General features: G+C 46.9%; 1 protein-coding gene and 1 pseudogene across 1 annotated transcript in view; both read left to right on the forward strand.

Annotated features, from left to right (window-relative positions):
* Positions 1–17,150, forward strand: part of SLC25A20 (solute carrier family 25 member 20) — a 38,923-nt gene extending 21,773 nt beyond the window's left edge. Inside the window, exons 6-9 of the mRNA XM_077451686.1 lie at positions 3,721–3,793; positions 11,699–11,808; positions 12,927–13,051; positions 16,772–17,150. Coding sequence (XP_077307812.1) covers positions 3,721–3,793; positions 11,699–11,808; positions 12,927–13,051; positions 16,772–16,834 — 371 coding nt within the window. The 3' untranslated portion in view covers positions 16,835–17,150. The remainder of the gene's footprint in view (positions 1–3,720; positions 3,794–11,698; positions 11,809–12,926; positions 13,052–16,771) is intronic.
* A 2,554-nt stretch (positions 17,151–19,704) lies between these two features.
* On the forward strand, positions 19,705–19,786 carry LOC143928536 (U2 spliceosomal RNA; annotated as a pseudogene).
* The last annotated feature ends 1,781 nt before the right edge of the window (positions 19,787–21,567 follow it).

Below are 21,567 nucleotides of genomic sequence, written 5' to 3' on the forward strand. Positions count from 1 at the left end.
GGAATTTAAAAGAAAAAAACTTGCGTTTTAAATGCCCATCAATGCAGCCTTGTCAGTCATTTGCAGGCTTGTCAGTGTCTTTGCTGTTTAAAAATGGCGCCGCCGAGATACAGAGCGGATGTCCTGTGTATCTTGGCTGCGCTCGGTAGTTCTCGGCGGCTTTTGGGTATTTTCGGCTGCACTCGGCCCTTCTCTGCTATTTTCGGCCCTTCTCGCCTACACCCTCTTCTCCCTGCCATGGCCTGTCCTTGATGGACTCTCTTGGCAGGAGTGTAATATGTAGATATAAAAATTCCTTGATGAGTGGATGTCAGTTTGGAGGAGCGCCCAGGCAGATAGCCTTAGAGAGCACCCACGTGTGATGCTGAGCCTCCATGATTGAAAGAACTGAGTTCCAATGAATGAAAGGGGCGGGCGAGGGACAGTCGGGCTGGGGAGGAAAGAGACAGCTGATGCTGGACCTCTTCCAGCCAAGAAATGGGGCGGGGTTCTATCTGGCTTGCTGCAGCTTCTAATGCACATTGTGAGAAGCTCACAGTGTGCGGTGAGACCAGAGTAAGCCGTATTGTTACAGGATAGAAGCCTGTAGAACTGTGCCAGACTGAAGGGAAGACTGGAGTTCAGATTTAAAGCAGAATTGAGCCCAAAATCAAAAATGTTATATATTGCCGCTTACCAATTATTAGATGTGGCGGCTGCATTCGTTTTTTTCTTTTTTAGGCTTCACACCTTAGAAACACAGTCCAGATGCTTATCTGCATGCGTGTTGGGTGCATTTTTTATTTTTTTTTTGTTCTTCACCTACTGGGCACATATACCCCCTTCCTGCCCAGGCCAATTTTCACTATTCAGTGTCATCGCAATTTGACAATTGCGCAGCCATACAACGCTGTACCCAAATTAAATTTTTATCACACAAAAATGTAACTTTTTCCCAAGATTTTTTTTGGTTGTTTTTAATCACCACTGGTGTTTTTTACTTTTTGCTAAAAAAAATTAAAAAAAGTTTGGGAAAGTTTTTCTTAGTTTCTGTTAGTAAATTTTGTAAACAAGTAGTTTTTTTTTTTTCTCATTCATTGATGGGCGCTGACCTGATACGCTGTGATTGGACATCGGCGATTGCATGGGTAAAGAGCCGGATCATCGGCTTTTTACCGGGATCGGGGTCATGATGTGTCCTAGGAACATGGTGTGTCAGCGATTGCTGCTCTGTTGCCCCAGCGCTACACCCCCCCGTGGCGGTTATGGGGCGCCGTCATGTGATGTTGTCCAAGGATGAGAGCACCACCCTGCTGCCATCACTTTATTTATTTTTTCTTCAGGTCTTTCCAGATCCTCTTGTTTGCCCAGCTCTGGAGTTGCGCAGCTTGTCTGTAGATAATGAGATTCTTAACTAAAGGCTGATCTTTTTTGTTGATTAAATTTCACATGCTAATCGGAGTGACGGCTGCACAATTCTGCAAATTGGACTTTAAAAAAAGCAAAAAAAAAGCTAATGATTCAAGGTCACAGCAGCCTCTCCTAGCTAATTGCATTCTTCACGCTACTCCATACACCACAACAATCTGGATACTAGTGGATGCAAAAGTGCTGGAGAAAACTCTGCCACTTACAGCAAATAGACTGAGAACCCAGCTGAATGATGCCGCTTGTATGTGGCTTGTCGCAGTAAAAAGGAACTGGGCTCTGCAAGAGGAAGACTGAGGACAAAGGTTTAGTCACCAGCATTGCCTGTGTACACACACACACACACACACACACACACACACACACACACACACACACACACACACACACACACACACACACACACACACACACACACACTCTTATTTGGAGGGAAGCTTCAGAATGGCAAAGATGTTTTTATTACAAATTATGTGAGCAGACTGCAGTTTCTCCTTAAAACGGTATTCCACCTCCCCCCTCCGTTGTCACATTTGGCACCTTTCTGGGGGGAGGAGGGAGCAGATACCTGCCTAATACAGGTATTTGCTACCACTTCCGGGCATAGATGGCCGCAGTATCCGTGGCTATTTACACCATGTCCGGCGCCTCCTCCGTTACACCTCTTCCCCCCCCCGCTGTCTTCTGTCCCAGAAGACAAGCAGGGACCAGTGGGATCGCGCATGCGCAGTAGGGAACCAAGCTGTGAAGCCCAAAGGCGTCACTTCCTGATCCCCTTACCAAAGATGGCAGTTTCTCCACCCGTGAGCCGAGAACGGCTTTGGGTGCCGACATCGCGGGCCATATTTATGTCCATATTTTAAAAGTCAGCAGCTGCAGTATTTGTAGCTGCAGGCTTAAAAAAAAAAAAAATAATAATAATAATAATTTGGCGGAACTCCGCTTTAAGGACAAGGAATGACTATAGGACCCAAGTCCCTCCCAAAACTTGTGTACAGTAAAAATGATAAACGCAAGACAAAATCGAGAGTAAAGACCTGAATAAAACACTACAATAAATAAAAAATGTGAAACAAATGTGAAGGAAAAAAAAAAAACAATAATGCTCCTCAAAGTTCATGAATGAATCCTCACTGATGGGATTCATTTTCTATGGTAGACCATCAGCTGGAGAGAAATTACCCGTGAAGAGATACAATAGTTAAAACTTTTCCTCATTGTGCCGTCCGCCACCATATAGAACAGGGCTATGCAATAAGCGGACCTCCAGCTGTTGCAAAACTACAAGTCCCATCATGCCTCTGCCTCTGGGTGTCATGCTTGTGGATGTCAGAGTCTTGCTATGCCTCATGGGACTTGTAGTTCTGCAACAGTTGGAGGTCCGCCAATTGTATATCCCTGATATAGAAGAATGGGCACACTTACCAGAAGGTGTGGACTCCTATACTATACAGTATTGAGTCAATCAAACAGTCGGGAGGAAACGTCTCAGCCAAATCCAGCATAGACAGACCAATTTTAGGGAAATTGCCTCATCCAAGATTAAAGGGAAGAGGTTCCACCTTCAGATAACAGGCTCCCAGCACATTGCAGATCACATCAACAGGAAGGCAATCCGTGGTCTCGGCCTCCAGTCGTATAGAAAATTCCTCCATTACTTCTTAGTATCCGTCTGTTAGGTTGGGAAAATACTCATTTTATTTTATTTTTTATATAACATATTAAAATCCCACTCTTTTGGGTTCAGGTTAATTTTAAAACTGAACTTCAATCTTACCTGTATCGTTAACCACTTTTGGTTGGAATGCAGCCACGCCAGTCTCTGTGCACACTGGCGGGAGGCCTATAACAGAGCGCATTTGAAGCTGCATTATAGTGTATTGCAGATCTGTCATTGCCCAGGAAGAAGTACAAAAAAAAAAAAATGTAAAATACACACACCGCCATCATACAGACACATGCGAATGCGTGGAGAATGTGCAAGCTCCATGCAGATAGTAACTGGGGTGGGACTGACTGCAGTACCTCAGCGCTGCAAGCCAACTTCAATACAATTCCCTCTTACCAGGTTGCTGTTGACTTTTAAGCGTAGCTAAAGCTATCATGTAATCATTTAAATGAGGAGTTGGTGATTTACAGCATTTTGTGCAGTAGATAGGTTTCTTGTTCATGTGATAATTGTTATATGGTTATGACGCTCAGAACTGAGCACGCTAGGTCTTTGTTGCTGAGATACCTGGGATCCTGAAAGTGTATAATCTGATAACGAGTCCAGTTTTATGACTGAGTTTTCTTCTTTTTTTTTTTCTCTAGATGTACCAGCCAGCGGAATGTACTTTATGACCTATGAGTGGCTGAAGAAGGTTCTCACGCCAGAAGGCCGCAGGTAATCGCTTGTCCTCATTTACTTTTCTTTTTCATACATCATGGAACACACAGGCTAATATTCAGTACCTACCGGCTTATAATCTATCACCAGGTGAATGGACACTGGTAGACCAAAGGTCTTCAGACAGGAAGTGATCCCCTGTACAACTCCTCCCACACAGGAAGCGCTTTAGTTTTTTTTTTACCAGCGTCTGCAAGGTGGTTGGCACGGTTTGTTTGAGCTCTCTGAGCTCCAGGTCTCTAGTCTCGCAAACGGATCTTAAATGAATCGAGGGATTGACCGATCAGATCCATTTGACACAGGGCTTTATATGCTTAATGTAATGCAGCCTCCGGGCGCTGGACCCTGCGAAGTGGAATCCTGGACACCACAGCACTAAGGCATTCCTGCAGGGTGCTGTACAGGTTCAAGGGAGTGGACCCTAAACATGAAAATGGTACCTAGTCCTTGAAGGTCCTCTAGTGACAGGAACCTGCAGTGAAGGGTGAAGTTTGCGCTGTTTGTTTCTAAGCTGCCCTGCGCCTGGACAGGTAAGTGAAACCCCTTTTACTATTATTGTACGGTGTCCCAGTGATTGTAACAATCAGTCAAGCTAGCTAGTCGTATCCCTAGTGTTGTCTCCCCTGAAATACCAGAGGCTTCTGGGCAATCTGAGCCGCTGTGCCTATCTGGGATTGTGCCTGCAGTCAACGCTGCTGCTTCACCCTTTATCACCAACGATGAACTGTCCTAGCTGGGTTAGAGCACAGAATTGCTGACATGATTGCCTCCATCCCGCAGGGTGGCAGGAAGCGTGTCAGACCCCCCCCCCCCCAGCCTCCTAGTTTGGAGCAAGAATGGGTTGAGGATGGGGAAGAGCTTAAAGCTCAGTACTCTGTGGAGGGCCAGGCGGATGAGTCTGCTTCCGAGCAATCTGGACAAAAAGATATCCAATTGCTGTCCTCTTTTTGGATCCCTGAGGCCTCTTCAGGTTGCACAGGTTTTCCCTCTACACCCCATGTTGGAACAGGTGGTGTATGCTGATTGGGAACATCCTGACAGGATTTTTGTTATTCCTAAGAGGTTTTCCCTTTTTATATCCCATGGATGAAAAGTTCATTAAAAAATGGAGTCTCTTCCTTAAAAAAGAACTTAACTTGTCTGGTGGATAATGCACAGGGCTTGAAATCCCCTGTTGCCAAGAATTTGGAGTCCTTATTAAAGGCTTCCTTTTTTTCTTTGGCCAGTCCAGCTGTTGCAGCAATTGGTATCTGCCAGTCCATAAAGGATCAGGCCAAATGGCCTGATAGGCCTAACTAGGAGGATGCTCTGCCTGAAAGTAAGACAGATATTTCTCGAGCGCTGTGTTTTGCCGTGGACACCTTTTTAAAGGATTTAATACAGCAGGTTTCTCGTTTTGGCTCTCGTCTGTACATATTCACAGACTCTTATGGCTTAAGAACTGGTCAGCTGAGCTTCCTTGTAAAAAGTTTTTGGCAGGTTTCCCTTTTCATGGGGAATGTTTATTTGGCGATCATTTGGACAAATGCATCCAAAAAGGAAGAGTTCTCTATTTCCCGTGAAGAAAAGCACTATACGTCCCTCGTTTTTAAAACCTCAAGGACTGCTTCCTCCAATGTCTTGGCGTCAAGGCAGTTCCGCCGTCTACAGGGGGAGCTAGGGCCAAGGGCAAGCCGCGGGGCCAGAAGAAGCCCTGGGTCCAAGATATTTCAAAACCCAGCACCAAGCTGTTCTTTTGAGGGGATGCACCAACTCCATCTAGTGGGGGGGGGGGGGAGGCTGCTGCACTTTGCGGACGTAATTTAGGAGGAGTGGGTCACCTCAATTATATCTCGCGGTTACAAGCTAGAGTTGCGTGGGGGTTCCCCCTCAGGTTTTTAAGGTCCAGCATTCCCTCGGATCCTCCAAAAATAAAGGTATTTCTTCAGGCACTGCATCATCTAGTGCATCAAGGAGTGATTGTAGAGGTTCCAGTATCCGAAAGGGGCCCAGGGTTTTACTCAAACCCGTTTACGGTTCAGAAACCAAACGGGAACACAAGACCCATTTTGGACCTAAGATCCCTGAAGAAGTATCTACTGATGCATTTGTTTTTGGATGGAGTCTGTCCTCTCTGTAGTAGCCTCACTCCAGAGGGGAGACTTTCTAGCCTCCATCAATATAAAGGATGCGTATATTTACACATACCGATCTTTCAGTCTAATCAGAGGTTCCTACGTTTTGCAGTAGAGGAATGTCATATTCAGTTTGTGGCTCTACCCTTCTGGCTGGCCACAGCTCCCCGGGTGTTCAAAGGTGCTAGCACCAGTACTAGGCCCTTTTAAGGGCCCAAGGGATCCTGGTGCTCGGATATCTGGACGACCTGCTTGGAGATAACTCATTACAGGCTCTAGAACGGAGCATAATATGCACAGTGCGGTATTTGAAAAGCTTAGGCTGGATCATAAATACCGAAAAGTCAGCCTTGAAACCAGCTCAAAGTCTAAAGTATTTAGGTCTGATCCTAGATATGGTTCAAGCAAGAATATTCTTGCCACCTGTAAGGATCTGTACCCTGAAGGTTCAGATGCATCAGATAAGGGGCACCAGACAACCCTCCTCCATTCGGCTCTTTGAGTCTTCTAGGGAGGATGGTATCCTCCTTCGAGGCAGTGCCCTATGCCCAGTTCCATTCCAGGCCTTTACAACAAGACTTCTTGTTGGCCTAGATCAGAAAAGGAAAAGCCCTGGATTATCTAATGCGTTTATGTCCTCGGGCACGCTTAAGCCTAAACTGGTGGTTGCAGGATCAGAACCTGTGAAAGGGAAAATCTTTTCTCTGAGTAACTTGGAGAGTACTGACTATAGATGCCAGTTTCTCAGGCTGGAGAGTGACCCTAGAAGGGCTCACAGCTCAGGGAAAATGGTCCGGGACAGAACAGATCCTGCCCATAAATGTCCTGGAATTACGGGCAGTACATCTGGCCCTACGGTCCCGGACGGTGGAGCTTCAGGACTGCCCCGTCAGGGTTCAGTCCGACAATGCCACTGCAGTGGCCTATATAAACCATCAAGGCGGTACCAGGAGTCGTTCAGCTCTGAAGGAGGTGAACCAGATACTAGCCTGGGCAGAGGGGGACGTGCTAATTTTATATTGGCAGGCCATACACTGGGCGTAGAGAACTGGAAGGCAGATTATCTCAGCCACCAGCAGACCTGCCCAGGGGAATGGTCCCTACACCCAGGGGTGTTGCAGGAAATTTGCCAGCTTTGGTGATGGCCAGATGTCAACCTATTGGCATCCAAGTTCAACAACAAGCTACAGCAATTTGTGTCCTGAGCAAGGGATCCCTGGCAATCAGAGCAGATGCTCTGATAGTTCCATGGAGAGAGTACGCCCCAGTTTATGCTTTCCCTCCAATCCCTCTCCTTCCACATTTGTTGCGCAGGATTCGGAAAGAGTGGGAGGTTCCAGTCATTCTGGTGGCACCAGCCTGACCCAGAAGGCCCTGGTTCTCGGAGATTGTGAGACTGACAATAGACTGGCCATGGACGCTTCCACAACGCCCCGATCTACTGTCTCAAGATCCTATATTCCACCCCAATTTACAGGCTCTAAATTTGACGGCATGGCTATTGAAGCCAGGGAGTTAAAGGACCGTGGCATCTCAGGATCAGCAGTGTCTACCCTAGGGAATGCTAGAAAAGCTGTCACTAGGAAAATGTATCATAAGGTCTGGAAGATTTATAATGCTTGGTGTTAAGCCAGAAAATGGCATCCTCGGAAATATGTGATTGGGAGAATTCTCTTTTCCTTTTTTTTTTTTTTCCCTACAGTCAGCTGTGGAAATTAAATTTTGGCTTTGAGAAAAATCAGAGGTCAAGTTTTGGCCCTATTGGTATTCTACCAAAGGCCTTTAGCCTCCCATTCACTGATCCAAACCTTTTATGCAGGGGCTATCTCGCTTGGGCCCCCCCATTAGGTCGCCTATGTGTCCTTGGGACTTGAACTTGGTGTTGTCTGTGTTACAGAAACAACCATTTGAACCTATCAAGGAAATTCCATTAGACTTGCTGTCACGCAAGCTAGTCTTCCTGATGGCCGTCACCTCAGCTAGAAGGGTGTTGGCGGCCCTTTCGTGCAGGGGACCGTAGTTGATCCTTCACTGTGAAGGGGTCGTGTTATGACCTGTTCCATCCTTTTTGAGAAAAGTGGTGTCGGCCTTTCATTTAAATTGGGACATTATTTTGCCTTTTTTTTTTTTTTTTCTCTCAGCCTCGTTCAGCTGAAGAGGAGCGACTGCATTCTTTGGACGTTGTCCAGGCAGTCAAGGTTTATTTGTCTAGATCTGCGGAGATCGGAGGATCAGACTCCTTCTTTTTCTTTTTGTTTTTGTTTTACCAAAAGAACCCAAGAAAGGGCAGGCCGCTTCCAAAGCTTCTGTTGCCAATTGGGTGCGTTTTTAATTGGTCATTCAGCTCTATGGCCTGAAATGTAAAGCTCCTCCCTTTTTAGAGTGAGAGCTCATTCTACCAGGGTTGTAGGAACCTCCTAGGCTTTTCGCTATTGGGTATATGTGGCTCAGATTTGTAAGGCTGCTACCTGGTCTTCAGTGCATACGTTCACAAAATGTTTTCAAGTGGATGTTCGAGGATTCGGCTTTTGGCCGCAGTGTACTGTGGGCTGCCATATAAATTCGAATGGCTTTTGTTTGGCAGGGTGTCTCCCTCAAGGCTATTGCTCTGGGATGTTCCAGTAGGTAATGAGTACAAGTACTTCCTGTGTGGGAGGGGTTTATATAGAGGATCACTTCCTGTCTTAAGATCTTTGGTCTACCAGTGTCCATTCACCTGCTGATGGAGTATAACCCAGTAGGTAATGAATATTAGCCTGACTGTGTCCCATCAAAGAAAATAAAAATAATTTTACAGGTAAGTATGACGGAAAAAAATCCTATTTTTATCTGTGATCAGAAATTAAAGGGGAAAACTTTACCTGTGACTATTTTTAGCTAGTTATTCCTAATGGAGGTTGTGAAGGAAACGAGCAACCCAACATCCCAGCCTTCCCTCCCATTGCCCTCAACTCTTTTGCTTAACCTTCCAAATACATTTCAGGTTCATCAAACCAAAAATTGCCCTCTCAGTTCCTTATTTCTTTTTTTCTTAACTAAAGCAGCCACTGCCCGAGTAAAGAAAAAAAAAAAAACCTCATAGAAATGTCAGAACCACACACCAATTATGGAACTACCCAGAATCGGTGTGAATTTATAAAATGCAACACCAGACAGGACACGAGTGAAAAAGAAACGTACATAAATAATCTTGTGAATCATCAAAAAAAAGTGTGTGTGTGTGTGTGTGTATGTATGTGTGTGTATGTGTATATATATATATATATATATATATATATATATATATATATATATATATATATATATATATATATATATATATATATATATATATATATATATATATATACTAAAAATTTTATAAGGTAAAGTCCATCCATAAATTAGATGAATCTTCAAGCTCCGATATGTGCTGTATTAAACCCACCACCGCTATACATAAAGTTACTTCTTACCAGAAGCCCATGATCCCCCGTTGGAGAGGATCAAAGAGCCTGTAGTGATGGCACAATCTCCTGGACACACCAAGCAAGGCCGCTGATCTCACGACCCCTTGAGCAGATGGTAGAGTCTCCACAGCGCAACGAGCAAGCCCAGCACTCTTCAAATCTTCCCATTAGACCCAGGCCCATGGATGTGTATACGTGGCATGTAAAAATTTAGAGGCTCCAAATAGTGTAAAATCTTCAAATTTATTAAAACAAATAAAGTATTGCACTTACAATAAAGTTGCAGTAAGAAAGCCTTAAGTCCGGTGCGCCGGCCGGCAAACACACAGACAGACCCATCCTTCCTGGATACTCCAACAGCAAACACGAGGTGACGTCAGTGACGCTCCGCCCTACGCGTTTCGTAATACTTACGTCACCCAGGGGCACCCTGCAGAGAGACCACTACTTCCATACAGAGAACAAGGTACCTTCTATGTAGCAGGAAACAGGCTTTACTCATGCAGTGGCTGCTTTAGTTTAAAAGAAAAAGAAAAAAACTTTTGAGGGCAATTTTTTGTTTTGTTAGACCTACGGCTCTGCAATAAGCTAAGCTCCTGCTTCCGAGCTCTGCCTGTTGCTCTCTATTGTCTTTGGCTGTCTGCAGAGAGACTACTGCTTCTACACAGAGAGAAAGCCGCTTTCTCTGCAGCATGCTGGCAGGGGGACAGACTTTTTGTACCATGGCTGAGGTTGATTTTTGTAACTGTACGAGTTTATACACATTACAGGATGCGTCTGGAAGGTATTTAGCTAGTTTAATCTCTTCCCACCGGCCGAACACATATATTCAGCCCCCCGGTTTCTGGACTTTTATCCCCTTCCCGACGACCACCTCCTGACCCGTTGTAAAAGTCAGGAGGTGGGCATTGGAGGTCATGTGACTGCTATCACAGGAGATGGCTGTCACAGCGGTAACATGATTGGGAAGCTCCCAATCGTATGCATGCAACAGGAGCTTACCAACTACTTTTCATCGAGCGCGTTCTCGGCGCAGTAAGTTGTTTTAACGTGTGTGTGTGTGTGTGTGTGTGTGTGTGTGTGTGTATATAATATATATACACACCCTCCAGATTTTGCAGAACTAACAGTCCCATCATGCCTCTGCCTGAGGGAGTCATGCTTGTAACTGTCAGCCTTCCATTGCCTCATGGGGGGGATGGCCACCATTTTAAGACCCCTGGGTTAAACTTATTTTTTATTTTTTTCCCTAGGATGGGTTAGGACCCTGTCAGGCTTTTACTACCCTTACCCTCAATTCCTGTCCTGTTAACAATGGTTTCACCTAACAGCAAGTGAGTGGAATTCTCCCCTAGCAAAAAAGACAGTAATAATGCTGAGTATAGGAATAGGGTAAGACCCCATACACACTAATAGATTTTCTGCAGATTTTTGTCTTCAGATTTACCAAAACCATGTAGTACAAGGGCCTGCCTGATTGCATACAAATTGAAACTCTCTTAAGGTTTGACCTCATATTATATTATTATATTATATTATATGGTTTTGGTAAATCGGAAGACAAAAATCTGCAGAAAATCTAATGGTGTGTATGGGGTCATAGGCTAGAAAGCTTGCAGATTTTTCCTTTTTTCCTGTCTTGTGACCCCATTGTCAGCAGGACAGGAAGTTGAGTAAATATCTCTAAGCCCCAGATAGCAGCAAAAACCTGACAGTTGTAATTCTTCCTATTTCTATACAAAACCTAGAGTTAGAGTTTTGCTGTACATAACTTCCTGAAGACATCACAGTAGCCGGCCTCAGTACTCCTCTCGAGGGTCATCGGTCCTGATTACAAGCAGTGGCTTTTGGGATGCGTTATGCAAATATCAGCTTTTGATGGGTGGGTGTCGGTCTGGAGGAGTGGGCGTTCCTAGGCATGCTGTATTTGCATGCAAATCACCCTAGGTAATACACACACACACACACACACACACACACACACACACACACACACACACACACACACACACACACACACACACACACACACACACACACACACACACACACACACACACAGAGCCTCCATGAATGAAAGAACTGAATTCTAATGATTAAAAGGGGAGCGCCAGGGACAGTCATTCTGTGGTGGAAAGGGCTAGATGGCGCTGGATGTAGTCCAGCCGAGAAATGCGGCGTGCTTTGATTGGCTGTAGCTTCAGTGTGTGGGGAAATCTGACGAAGGAATTTCAGTATAGGAGAGAAGCCGGTAAAACTGCAAGACTGAAGGGAAATCCGGAGTTCAGCTTTAACTTTTTTTTTTTTTTTTTTTTTTTTCCCTCTCTCTGCTCTGACAGTGTAAGCGATCTCAGCGTTCCTCGGATCCTCTTTGCTGGAGGAATGGCCGGAATCTTTAACTGGGCTGTTGCAATTCCCCCAGACGTGCTAAAATCTCGCTTCCAGACAGGTGGGTGAATGACTGGCCTCACTGTGAGGCTCTGCAGGCGTTTCCATTAATGTTAGACTTGTGTTACATCAAATTCCCCGGTATATTCTTTCCTCCTCCTTTCCACTTCTCCGAGTGCAGATAATGTGCGGCCTGCCGGGCCCTGAATGGGAGTCTGCGGGGCTGTTAATTACACTGGCTTGCCTACGGAAAGCTGATATCATTCACAGGAATATATAGTCTTTACATTTTCCATAAAGGTAACCCCTTCCTGATCAGCGATGGAGATTGTACACCCCTGGGGCCCAGCCTGCCACCCCCTTCAGGCTGTAGGCTGTAGTGTTTTACTTGCCTAGGTGCTTGCATAAAGATAGCTGGGGCTTGTTCACACTTGCTTTGGCCATATCTCTCTTTAGAAAGCATTTGACAGGCAGTGAGGAGGTGGTGGTGTATCGTCTCCTCACTGCCTTGTTTCACCCCTTGAACCCTGCATTGTTGCACAGCGTTTGAAGGGCAACCCTACGCACTTGAATGGATCACACCTGGTGGGCACTATGCTGGCCAAGAGTGACAGTTGGTATAATTCCTACACCTCTGGCCCCAGCTAAAAAGGGTGGGGGGCATAAAAATGTGACTCAGCCGATAGTGTAAACCCTTTAAAAAAGAAATTTCATTACAGCTGAATTTCAAGTTAAAGGCTTTTTTCTTTTAAATAACAAACATACTTACCTGCTCTGTGTAATAGTTTTGCACAGAGCAGCCCCGATCCTCCTCTTCTTGGGTCCCCAGTTGGCACTCCTGGCCCCTGCTGAGTGCCCCCCTGGAACAAGCAGTTTGCTACGGGGGCACCCAAGCAAGCTCGATCCTGAGCCGCTGCTCTGCATGTCCACACACAGAACCGTGGCTCAGCCCTGCACCCTCTCTCTACTCATTGGCTCACTGGCTATGATTGACCTCATCGGGGGGGGGGGCAATGAGGAGGGAGAGTCTCCCTGGAAAGGCTCTCTTGCACATCTCTGGATCGAGATGGGGCTCAGGTAAGAATACACAGAGTGGGTTAGGGACCATTTTTTTTTTTCAATATTTTTAGACACACTGATGAAGTATTGTTTTATAATATGTTGTTTCCTTTTACACAGCCCCGGCTGGAAAGTATCCTAATGGATTCCGGGACGTTTTACGGGAGTTGATCCGAGAAGAAGGAATACGATCTCTTTATAAAGGATTCACACCAGTCATGCTTCGAGCCTTCCCAGCTAACGCGGTACGTTGTTGTTTATTCCCATTGCGTGTGACGTGTACAGTCATAAGGCGTGTAATATGAATGTATGTGCCACGCCACTTCAAAGCGGATTTCCACCCAAAAGTGGAACCTCTGCTTATCTGCTTCCTCCCTCCTCCAGTTCCTCATTTGGCACCTTTTCAGGGGATAAATGTAATAGTGATCAGCGCAACTTCCTATAATTAGATAACATACAATGACAAAATCCATCAAAAAATGCACAAAAATTATAATAACGATCGGTCAATTGCTGTGAAAGAAAGTCCTTTTCAAACAATTTCTGTGATCTACAGATCTTGTGAAAAACAAGGCGGGAGAGGGAAATGGGTACCTGTTTTTGACAGGTACCCTTCCCCCGCTTCCGCGAGACAGCGCTGCAGTGGCGTCCCTCAGAAGTTCGGCCCCCCCTCCCCCTCCTCCTCCTTCCTCCGCCGCCGGGCCAGTCAGTAGGCGCAGCGCGCTTCGCGCACATGCACAGTAGGGAGCGGCTTCACTGCCGGCTTTCCTTACAACGAATGGCGGTGGCAGTACCCGACAGCCGATCCGAAAATCGGCTGGGGTGCTGACATAGCGGGATCCCTGGACAGGTAAGTGTCCATGTATTTAAAAGTCAGCAGCTGCAGTGTTTGTAGTTGCTGATTTTATATATTTTTTTTTTACCCTAGGCAGAGCACCGCTTTAAGTTATTTAATTGAAGTTCAGTGAGTTTAGTCAGCCTGGGATTAAGTAACTGCGCTTTCTGATTAAAATGTGCCACATGACCACCCATTCTCATCTAATTACTGCATATACAGCAGTATATGGAGATTTCTAAGGCACCCCCCCCCCCCTTCCTTCCAGTCAGTCATTATCCTTCCCTGGGCCAAGACAGTATTTACATCCTTCTAGGAACTGGCTGCCTCTGTTACAGGGCACACGTGTCACTGCCAACCATAGACTGTCATGGTCATGGAAAAACATTGAACCAGCTATGGGTTGTAAGGGAATTCTCAGACATCTGCTACACCGTACAAGTTTATTTAGAAGACTGTTTTTTTTTTTTAAGCGCGTTGTAGGTGCGTCACATTTAGATGGCTGCTTGCTACATGTTTTTGATGCGCTTTCTTCAAAACACATGTTATATTGAGTTCAATGGTAATGCCTTAAAATGCATGTACTACATTTATATCCTGTCTTTGGGGGCTGGTGGTGGCTGCGTTCCCTGCATCCTGGGGCCACCAGTCTTCTAACTTCCTTTGGGATAACAGAGACCGCACCACTACGATGCAGTTTGCTGTAGTAGGCAGGACCTGGGCACCCCAGACTTTCCAGTCTTTCCAACCTACTCTTCCTGGATAATTTGATGGACAGACCAGGAGCCTCACCCATCACACTGCCGCAAACCTGCCTACATGCTTGCCCGTTGCATGCAGTAATTGTAATGCATAATAGGAGTTGTAGGCTAAAGCAACAGACAAACATTAACAGGAAGAGATGTTGGCGCCTCCTCCATCCCTTTTCCTGGTAGCTGGCAAAAGCTTCTTTTGTGCTGTATACAGTGATGATGTCACATTCATCAAACACTATGGAAAATGGTGTGTTTTTTTTTTTTTTTTTGGGGGGGGGGGGATTATTATAAGAAATCGTGAAATTTGTAACTCGTCAGCTTCAAAAATGCATTGCCAGTAGATGATATGGGTTCCAAGGGCCTAGCTCACACCAGTGCGGTTAGTTCCAGTGCAGAGAAGAGAAGAAAAAAAAGAACGTGCTGATTTTTTTATTTATTTTTTTTCCCCCTGCACAGAAATGCACTGGACCAAAAAACTCATTACAGCAAAAATAAAAAATAAATAAAACCCAGGGAACTTTGAAAAAAAAAAAAAACGTGAAAATGCGCATGCAAACTGCGTTTCTGTGGTGTGAATCAGCCCTAACAGTTTTTTTTTTTTTTTTTTTTTTTTTGTCTACAAGCTTCTCTGTAGATCAGCGGCCCTCTGCTGGGCTGTGGCCTACTTCCTACTGGGCCTTCATTTTGCTTCAGATCCCTTTTTAAAATCCCACAGTGAACCCCCCAACCCTTCCTCTGATCTTCTACTTCCCACAGTGCCCTGCATCCTCTCGCAGTGCTCCCTAGCCTCCCCCAACCCTATCCAGTAACCCTATCCCCTACAGGGCCAACAATTCTGCTGCAGAGCCCCCTACAGAATCCAAATCCCCCCCACAGAGACGCCCAACCCCATCCAGAGCCTTCCAGCACATATTTTGCATTGCTATACTTTTATTGCAAGAATACAACTTTCTTTGTTTTTTTTGTTTTTTTTATGTTCTGGAAGAATTTACAAGGCCCTGGTCTTACTCGGGTTTGAATCGCTGCTTTAAATCGGTGGTCTCCAATCTGTGGTCCGGGTAGCCAGATGTGGTCCTTTTTTGCTTGCCTTTTATCTGGCTAGTTTTGAGTACTATTTCTCCCGCTGACCCCAGTGACGGGGCACTACGGTCCCTCCCGCCGACGACCCCAGTCACGGGGCACTACGGTCCCTCCCGCCGACGACCCCAGTCACGGGGCACTACGGTCCCTCCCGCCGACGACCCCAGTCACGGGGCACTACGGTCCCTCCCGCCGACGACCCCAGTCACGGGGCACTACGGTCCCTCCCGCCGACGACCCCAGTGACGGGGCACTACGGTCCCTCCCGCCGACGACCCCAGTGACGGGGCACTACGGTCCCTCCCGCCGACGACCCCAGTGACGGGGCACTACGGTCCCTCCCGCCGACGACCCCAGTGACGGGGCACTACGGTCCCTCCCGCCGACGACCCCAGTGACGGGGCACTACGGTCCCTCCCGCCGACGACCCCAGTGACGGGGCACTACGGTCCCTCCCGCCGACGACCCCAGTGACGGGGCACTACGGTCCCTCCCGCCGACGACCCCAGTGACGGGGCACTACGGTCCCTCCCGCCGACGACCCCAGTGACGGGGCACTACGGTCCCTCCCGCCGACGACCCTAGTGACGGGGCACTACGGTCCCTCCCGCCGACGACCCTAGTGACGGGGCACTACGGTCCCTCCCGCCGACGACCCTAGTGACGGGGCACTACGGTCCCTCCCGCCGACGACCCTAGTGACGGGGCACTACGGTCCCTCCCGCCGACGACCCTAGTGACGGGGCACTACGGTCCCTCCCGCCGACGACCCCAGTGACGGGGCACTACGGTCCCTCCCGCCGACGACCCCAGTGACGGGGTGCCATTCTATTCACCCCTCATTACCCCCCCCCCTAATTCCAAACATGGGGCACTGTTCCACGGTTTCTACTGAAGTCTGAAAGCCTGTGAACTGGCCCTTTTTTTTGTTTAGAACATTTTGGTGACCCCTGCCGTAGATGGCAAATGGAAATAAATTGGTAAATGCTTGCTAGCGCGCTTCAGGGTTTTACAGATCCCAAAGTACATGTGCCGCATTCCGAACATTTATAGACATGGCGGTAGAAGTAAGCACACAGAATGCGATCAGAGTCTGAAAAATCATTAGTGCTTTCTAAACCAGCCCCCAGCGACCGCTGATAATCTGGATTAACGGATTTCCATGTTTTCAGCAGACTTGTGTAATCCCGCTCTCATAGCTTTCTCAATCAATATGTCTTAATTGAAAAGGTTTGCAAATTAAAACCATTTAATTACTAAGCCTAACCCCCCTTTTCTCTGTTTTCCTCCCCCAGGCTTGCTTCTTAGGATTCGAAGTCGCCATGAAATTCTTAAACTGGGCAGTGCCAAGCTTGTGAAAGCCATCGTGAAAGAAGATCGCCGACTTGTGTACGCGATGACAGCAGTGCCGAACACCTCTCAGTCAATGAAGAAACACCTTGCCTTACACGAGTCCCACCCCTTAGAGGGCGTGGCTCTTCTAATCTACAAGCCATTCTCGCCAATGGCGGAAACAAAAACTTGAAAAAAAAAAATGAATGTTGATGGATTTTATGTGAATGAATTTAGCTGCTCATATTTTTTTATATGAACTGCAATGAAATAGATCCGAATTAACTGATTAATTGTATTATCTTTATAGATCAGTAAAATATTTTATTGCTGCTGACTTTACCTTCAAGTGGTAGTGAACTCCTTTTATTTTTAATTTTTAACTTGTACCTTCAGGTAAGCTTACCTGTAGGTACAACAAATATCTCCTAAACGTGTACCGGTTTAGGAGGTATTCGCATCGGCAAAAGCCGATGATGTCACCTGCACATGCGCAGTGACGTTCTTCTTTCAGGGCATATAGTGTTGGAAGTAGCTTTGCCATTCATACAGCCTGAGCCCACAACCCCCGGAAAACCAGGAGAAGATATGAGCACCACGGAGCCTTGACAGCACTGGGCTGGAGGGCTCCATGTACAGGTAAGTATGTCATGATGTGCTAGTATGTGGTGCATACTATCACATTATGACTTAAACCTGCAGGGGACCCTTTTTTTTTTTTTTTTTTTTTTGTGGTAGTTTACTACTGCTTTTAAGCACTCTTTGGGTCTGGGCTCATTGGGGCCCATCTGTATTGTCTAGGGCAGGGTTATGCAGTTAATGGACCTCCAGCTGTTACAGAACTACAAGTCCCATGAGGCATAGCAAGACTGACGGCCACAAGCATGACACCCAGAGGCATAATAGGTCTTGTAGTTTTGCAACAGCTGGAGGGCTGCTGATTGCATATCCCTGGTCTAGGGCATGGGTGCTCAACCTGTGGCCCTCCAACTGTTGCTGAACTACAACTAGCAAGAGGCTTTGCAAGCTGACAGGTACAAGCATGACTACCAAAGGCAGAGGCATGATGGGATTTGTAGTTCCACAACAGCTGGAGGGCCACAGGTTTGAGCACCCATGGTCTAGGGGTGATGTACAACCAGAAACACTTATCATTTATAGTGGAGTGTGGGAAGAGTTAGAACTTCTAACAATGATTTTATTGTCCCCCCCCCCCCCCCCCGTACACGGTGTGGATCAGGGGGGTCGCCAAACTTTCTCCACAAAGGTCCAGTTTATGATCCTTCAATCTTTTAGGGGGGGGTCAGACTGTGACCAGTGGGAGAAGAAAATGTCCTGGTGTCAGTGGGAATAAAAAAAATGCCCCATTGTTGGTGTCAGGGGGAGGAATGGTGCCCCATTGTTGGTGTCAGGGGGAGGAATGGTGCCCCATCGTTGGTGTCAGCCCAAAAAAAAGGAGATTAAGGTCTCTGACACTTCCACCCCTAATAGTGTACAAAAAAAAACACACACAAGAAAAATGGCCCTGGGACTTTAGATGAGGTGAGAGAGGTTTAGCCAATGTTCAAAGCAGACACTGAGGAAAAAAAAAAAAATCTGTTTTTAATTTCAAAATGTTATGTAACGGAGTGGCAATAACAATGATTGTGAGTTACCCGGCATAATAGACAATGCACACAACACAGATGAAAGTAAATGTACAAAGATTTATTACTTGTGTTATACATCAATGAGCAACAATAAAACTTGCTAGGTCAGTAAATACACAATAAGTAAATAAAATGTACATACATATGGACAAGGAAGTATGTAAACATAATGCAGACATTGATAATACCCAGCCTGTACCGGCATAAAACAAGCATCAATAAATCCAAACGCATTTCACGAGACCCTGCTCGCTTCTTCAGGGGCGGATGCATGAATGTTGTATCTGCAATGTAAATGGTAATATCAATAGATGTATATTGTTGATAAATGGGGGCAGGGGGAATGATTGGCAAGAGAAGTCTGAAACAGACCTCATACCTTACCCCGAACTGCTGAGATAAACTGCCAAACGCTGGATATTAGGATGGCGGTCGTGTAGTGCATTCAGCTTGGGAGCTGAGGATGCAGAACAAACAAAAGCCACAACAGGGGCTCTTTGTGTCAGTGGGAGGAATAATTCCCTATCGTTGGTGTCAGTGGGAGGGGCAATAGTGGCCCATCATTGGTGTCAGTGTGGGGGGGGAAATGTTGCCCCATAGTTGGTGTCGGGGGGGGGGGGGGATAGTGCCCCATCGTTGGTGTCATCAGTGGGAGGAATACTGGCCCATCATTGGTATCAGTGGGGGGGGGAGGGGTATGGGAGATATTGCCCCATCATTGGTGTCAGTGGGAGAAATAGTGCCCCATCGTTAGTGTCGGGGGAAATAGTGCCCCATCATTGGTTTCAGTGGGAGGAATATTGCCCCATCATTGGTTTCAGTGGGAGGAATATTGCCCCATCATTGGTTTCAGTGGGAGGAATATTGCCCCATCATTGGTTTCAGTGGGAGGAAATTTGCCCCATCATTTGTATCAGTGGGAGGAAGTAGACTAGTGCATTGTCGGTGTCAGTAGCAGGAACTATGTCCCGTTGTTGCTGATAGTGGGTGGAAAAATGCACCAAGGGCTGGATATAAGCAAGCAAAGGGCCACAGTTTGGAGACCACTGGTGTAGATAATAGCTAAAGCTGAACTCCAGCCTCCCCTTCAGTCTGGCTCTTATCCTGAGCTGAAATTACGGATTTAGATCTCTCTGCACACTGTGAGCTTCTCACCGTGTGCATTGGAACCTGCAACAAGTCAGAGCCGCCTCATTTCCTGGCTAGAGGAAAATACAGCATTATCTAGCTCATTCCTCCCCAACCTGATCACTTCTCGGCCTTTTGGCTAAGATCAAGTGTAGTATCTGTTCTTATCAGTTGCCAATAGGTGGCGCTTGTTTACCGTCCCTGCTCTACGGCGAGGTGGAGTAGGGGTGGCGGTTGCTATGCAAAGCCTGTTGGTGTAAAGGTGACCCGGACTGGTTTGTAGCCGGTTCGGGAAGCCTCCTGATGAGGGCGGAGAACCACTGGTTGGCGCCAGGGGAGGGGACCCTGGCAGACCGGCTTGGATTGTGGCAGCTTTAGCCCCAGTCAGTTTTTCGGGAGGGAACGCTTAGCTCTTCTGTTCCAGCAGAGGGGCGGCCGGTACCTTTCGAATATAATTAGGTAGGAGTGACGGGAGTGAGGGTTTGACCTGATGGCAAAGGGTCTCACTAAGCTCGCTGATCTCCATGCCTTTCTGGCTGTGGTGGGCGCTGTCGTGGTCTGGGCTGGGCTGTCGGGGATGCTTTTGTTGGAAAGCCCATGGTGATGTGCCCCTGGAGTGGCAGTCCAGGGGTGCCTTCTTTCACTGTGCGTCAGCACTTTGATTTAGGCACCTAGGTCACGTCACCATTACACGCTTTTTTTACACCTGCCTCTAGGGCCCGGCCTTTTGGCTAGGACCAGAGGAATTTTTGATTCCTGGCCGGAGGGCCGGTCATTGTACTGCACAATGGCCACTTTTTCACTCACCCCTTCACTATCCCTTTCCTCACTTTTTTTTTTTTTGATTGTATGTCTTTGTCAGTGTTTGTCACTGCACGTTTGATGAGTAGGGTGTCGGTCCTCGGACCAATCCTGAAAGTCTCTGGGAGAGCGGACATAGGCCTTATGGCTTGGTCCAATCTCCATGAGGGGGGGCCTACCTTCGGGGAAGCCCCCACAGTACCTAGGAGGTTCTGTTTCGGCAGTCCTCCCGGGGAAAGGAGGGCTTCCGGTTTCGTCCGGGGCCCACTTGTTGAGTCTGGTACCTCAGTCCCTGTCTGGAGCCTAACGCCCCGGGGGATCAGGGTATGGTCCTTCTTTTGGAGGACATCAGGCACCCGTCTGCACTTTTTAGTGTTTCACTCTTTATGTGTGTGCACTTTTTTTATGCACCGGGTGGAAGTTTTTTGGGTGTGTTTGCACGCCATGGGCTTTTTCAATAAAAATTCCTCCCCAACCTGACTGTCCGTGGCTTGCCCCTTTTCATTCATGGAGGCGGCAGCTCAGCATCACATGTTAGCTAGATCTACATGCAGATGCAATCTTCCTAGGTATGCCCACTCTTCCAGACTGACATCTGCCCATCAGGACACTTTGATATTTGCATAACTCCTCCTAATGTCCAGCCCACTGCTCACATCAGGATTGAAGGAATATGAGAGTACTGAGTAAGGGTACAGTGATGTTTTCAGGAAGCTTTGTACAGCACCCTGCTTGCCCCTCCCACCAGACATGTTCTGTCTGCATTGCGTTGAGAAGCTCATATTCCTAGTGATGACATCACTTGATCAAAAATAATGCATGTCATGAAAAAAAATAGGCCCATATACCATAATTACACAAGTGGTCGATACCCCCACCTATAACTGATCTTTGCTGCAAGAAGCACAAGGAGGGTGATGTATGTCCAACAAACACAAAGACATTTAAAAGCCCAAGCTTACCAACCAGCGAGCGACCAACCGAATTGACCTGTCTAGCAATATGTGTTAAAAACTGGGGTTTAGTCTGCACACACTTGCAAATACATGCGTAAGCTACAGGCCCCGTCAAGGCACTCGGTTTTCTATAGTACCTAACTCTACCTTCTGAGACCAGTTAATTCTTCATGTCCCGCTCAGGCTCTGTGAGAGGGAGATGTACAAGCTGGTGCATCCACATCT

Source organism: Lithobates pipiens, unplaced genomic scaffold, assembly GCF_037356315.1.
Source record: "Lithobates pipiens isolate NorthernLeopardFrog02 unplaced genomic scaffold, aLitPip1_a1.2 Scaffold_23, whole genome shotgun sequence".
Taxonomy (NCBI): domain Eukaryota; kingdom Metazoa; phylum Chordata; class Amphibia; order Anura; family Ranidae; genus Lithobates; species Lithobates pipiens.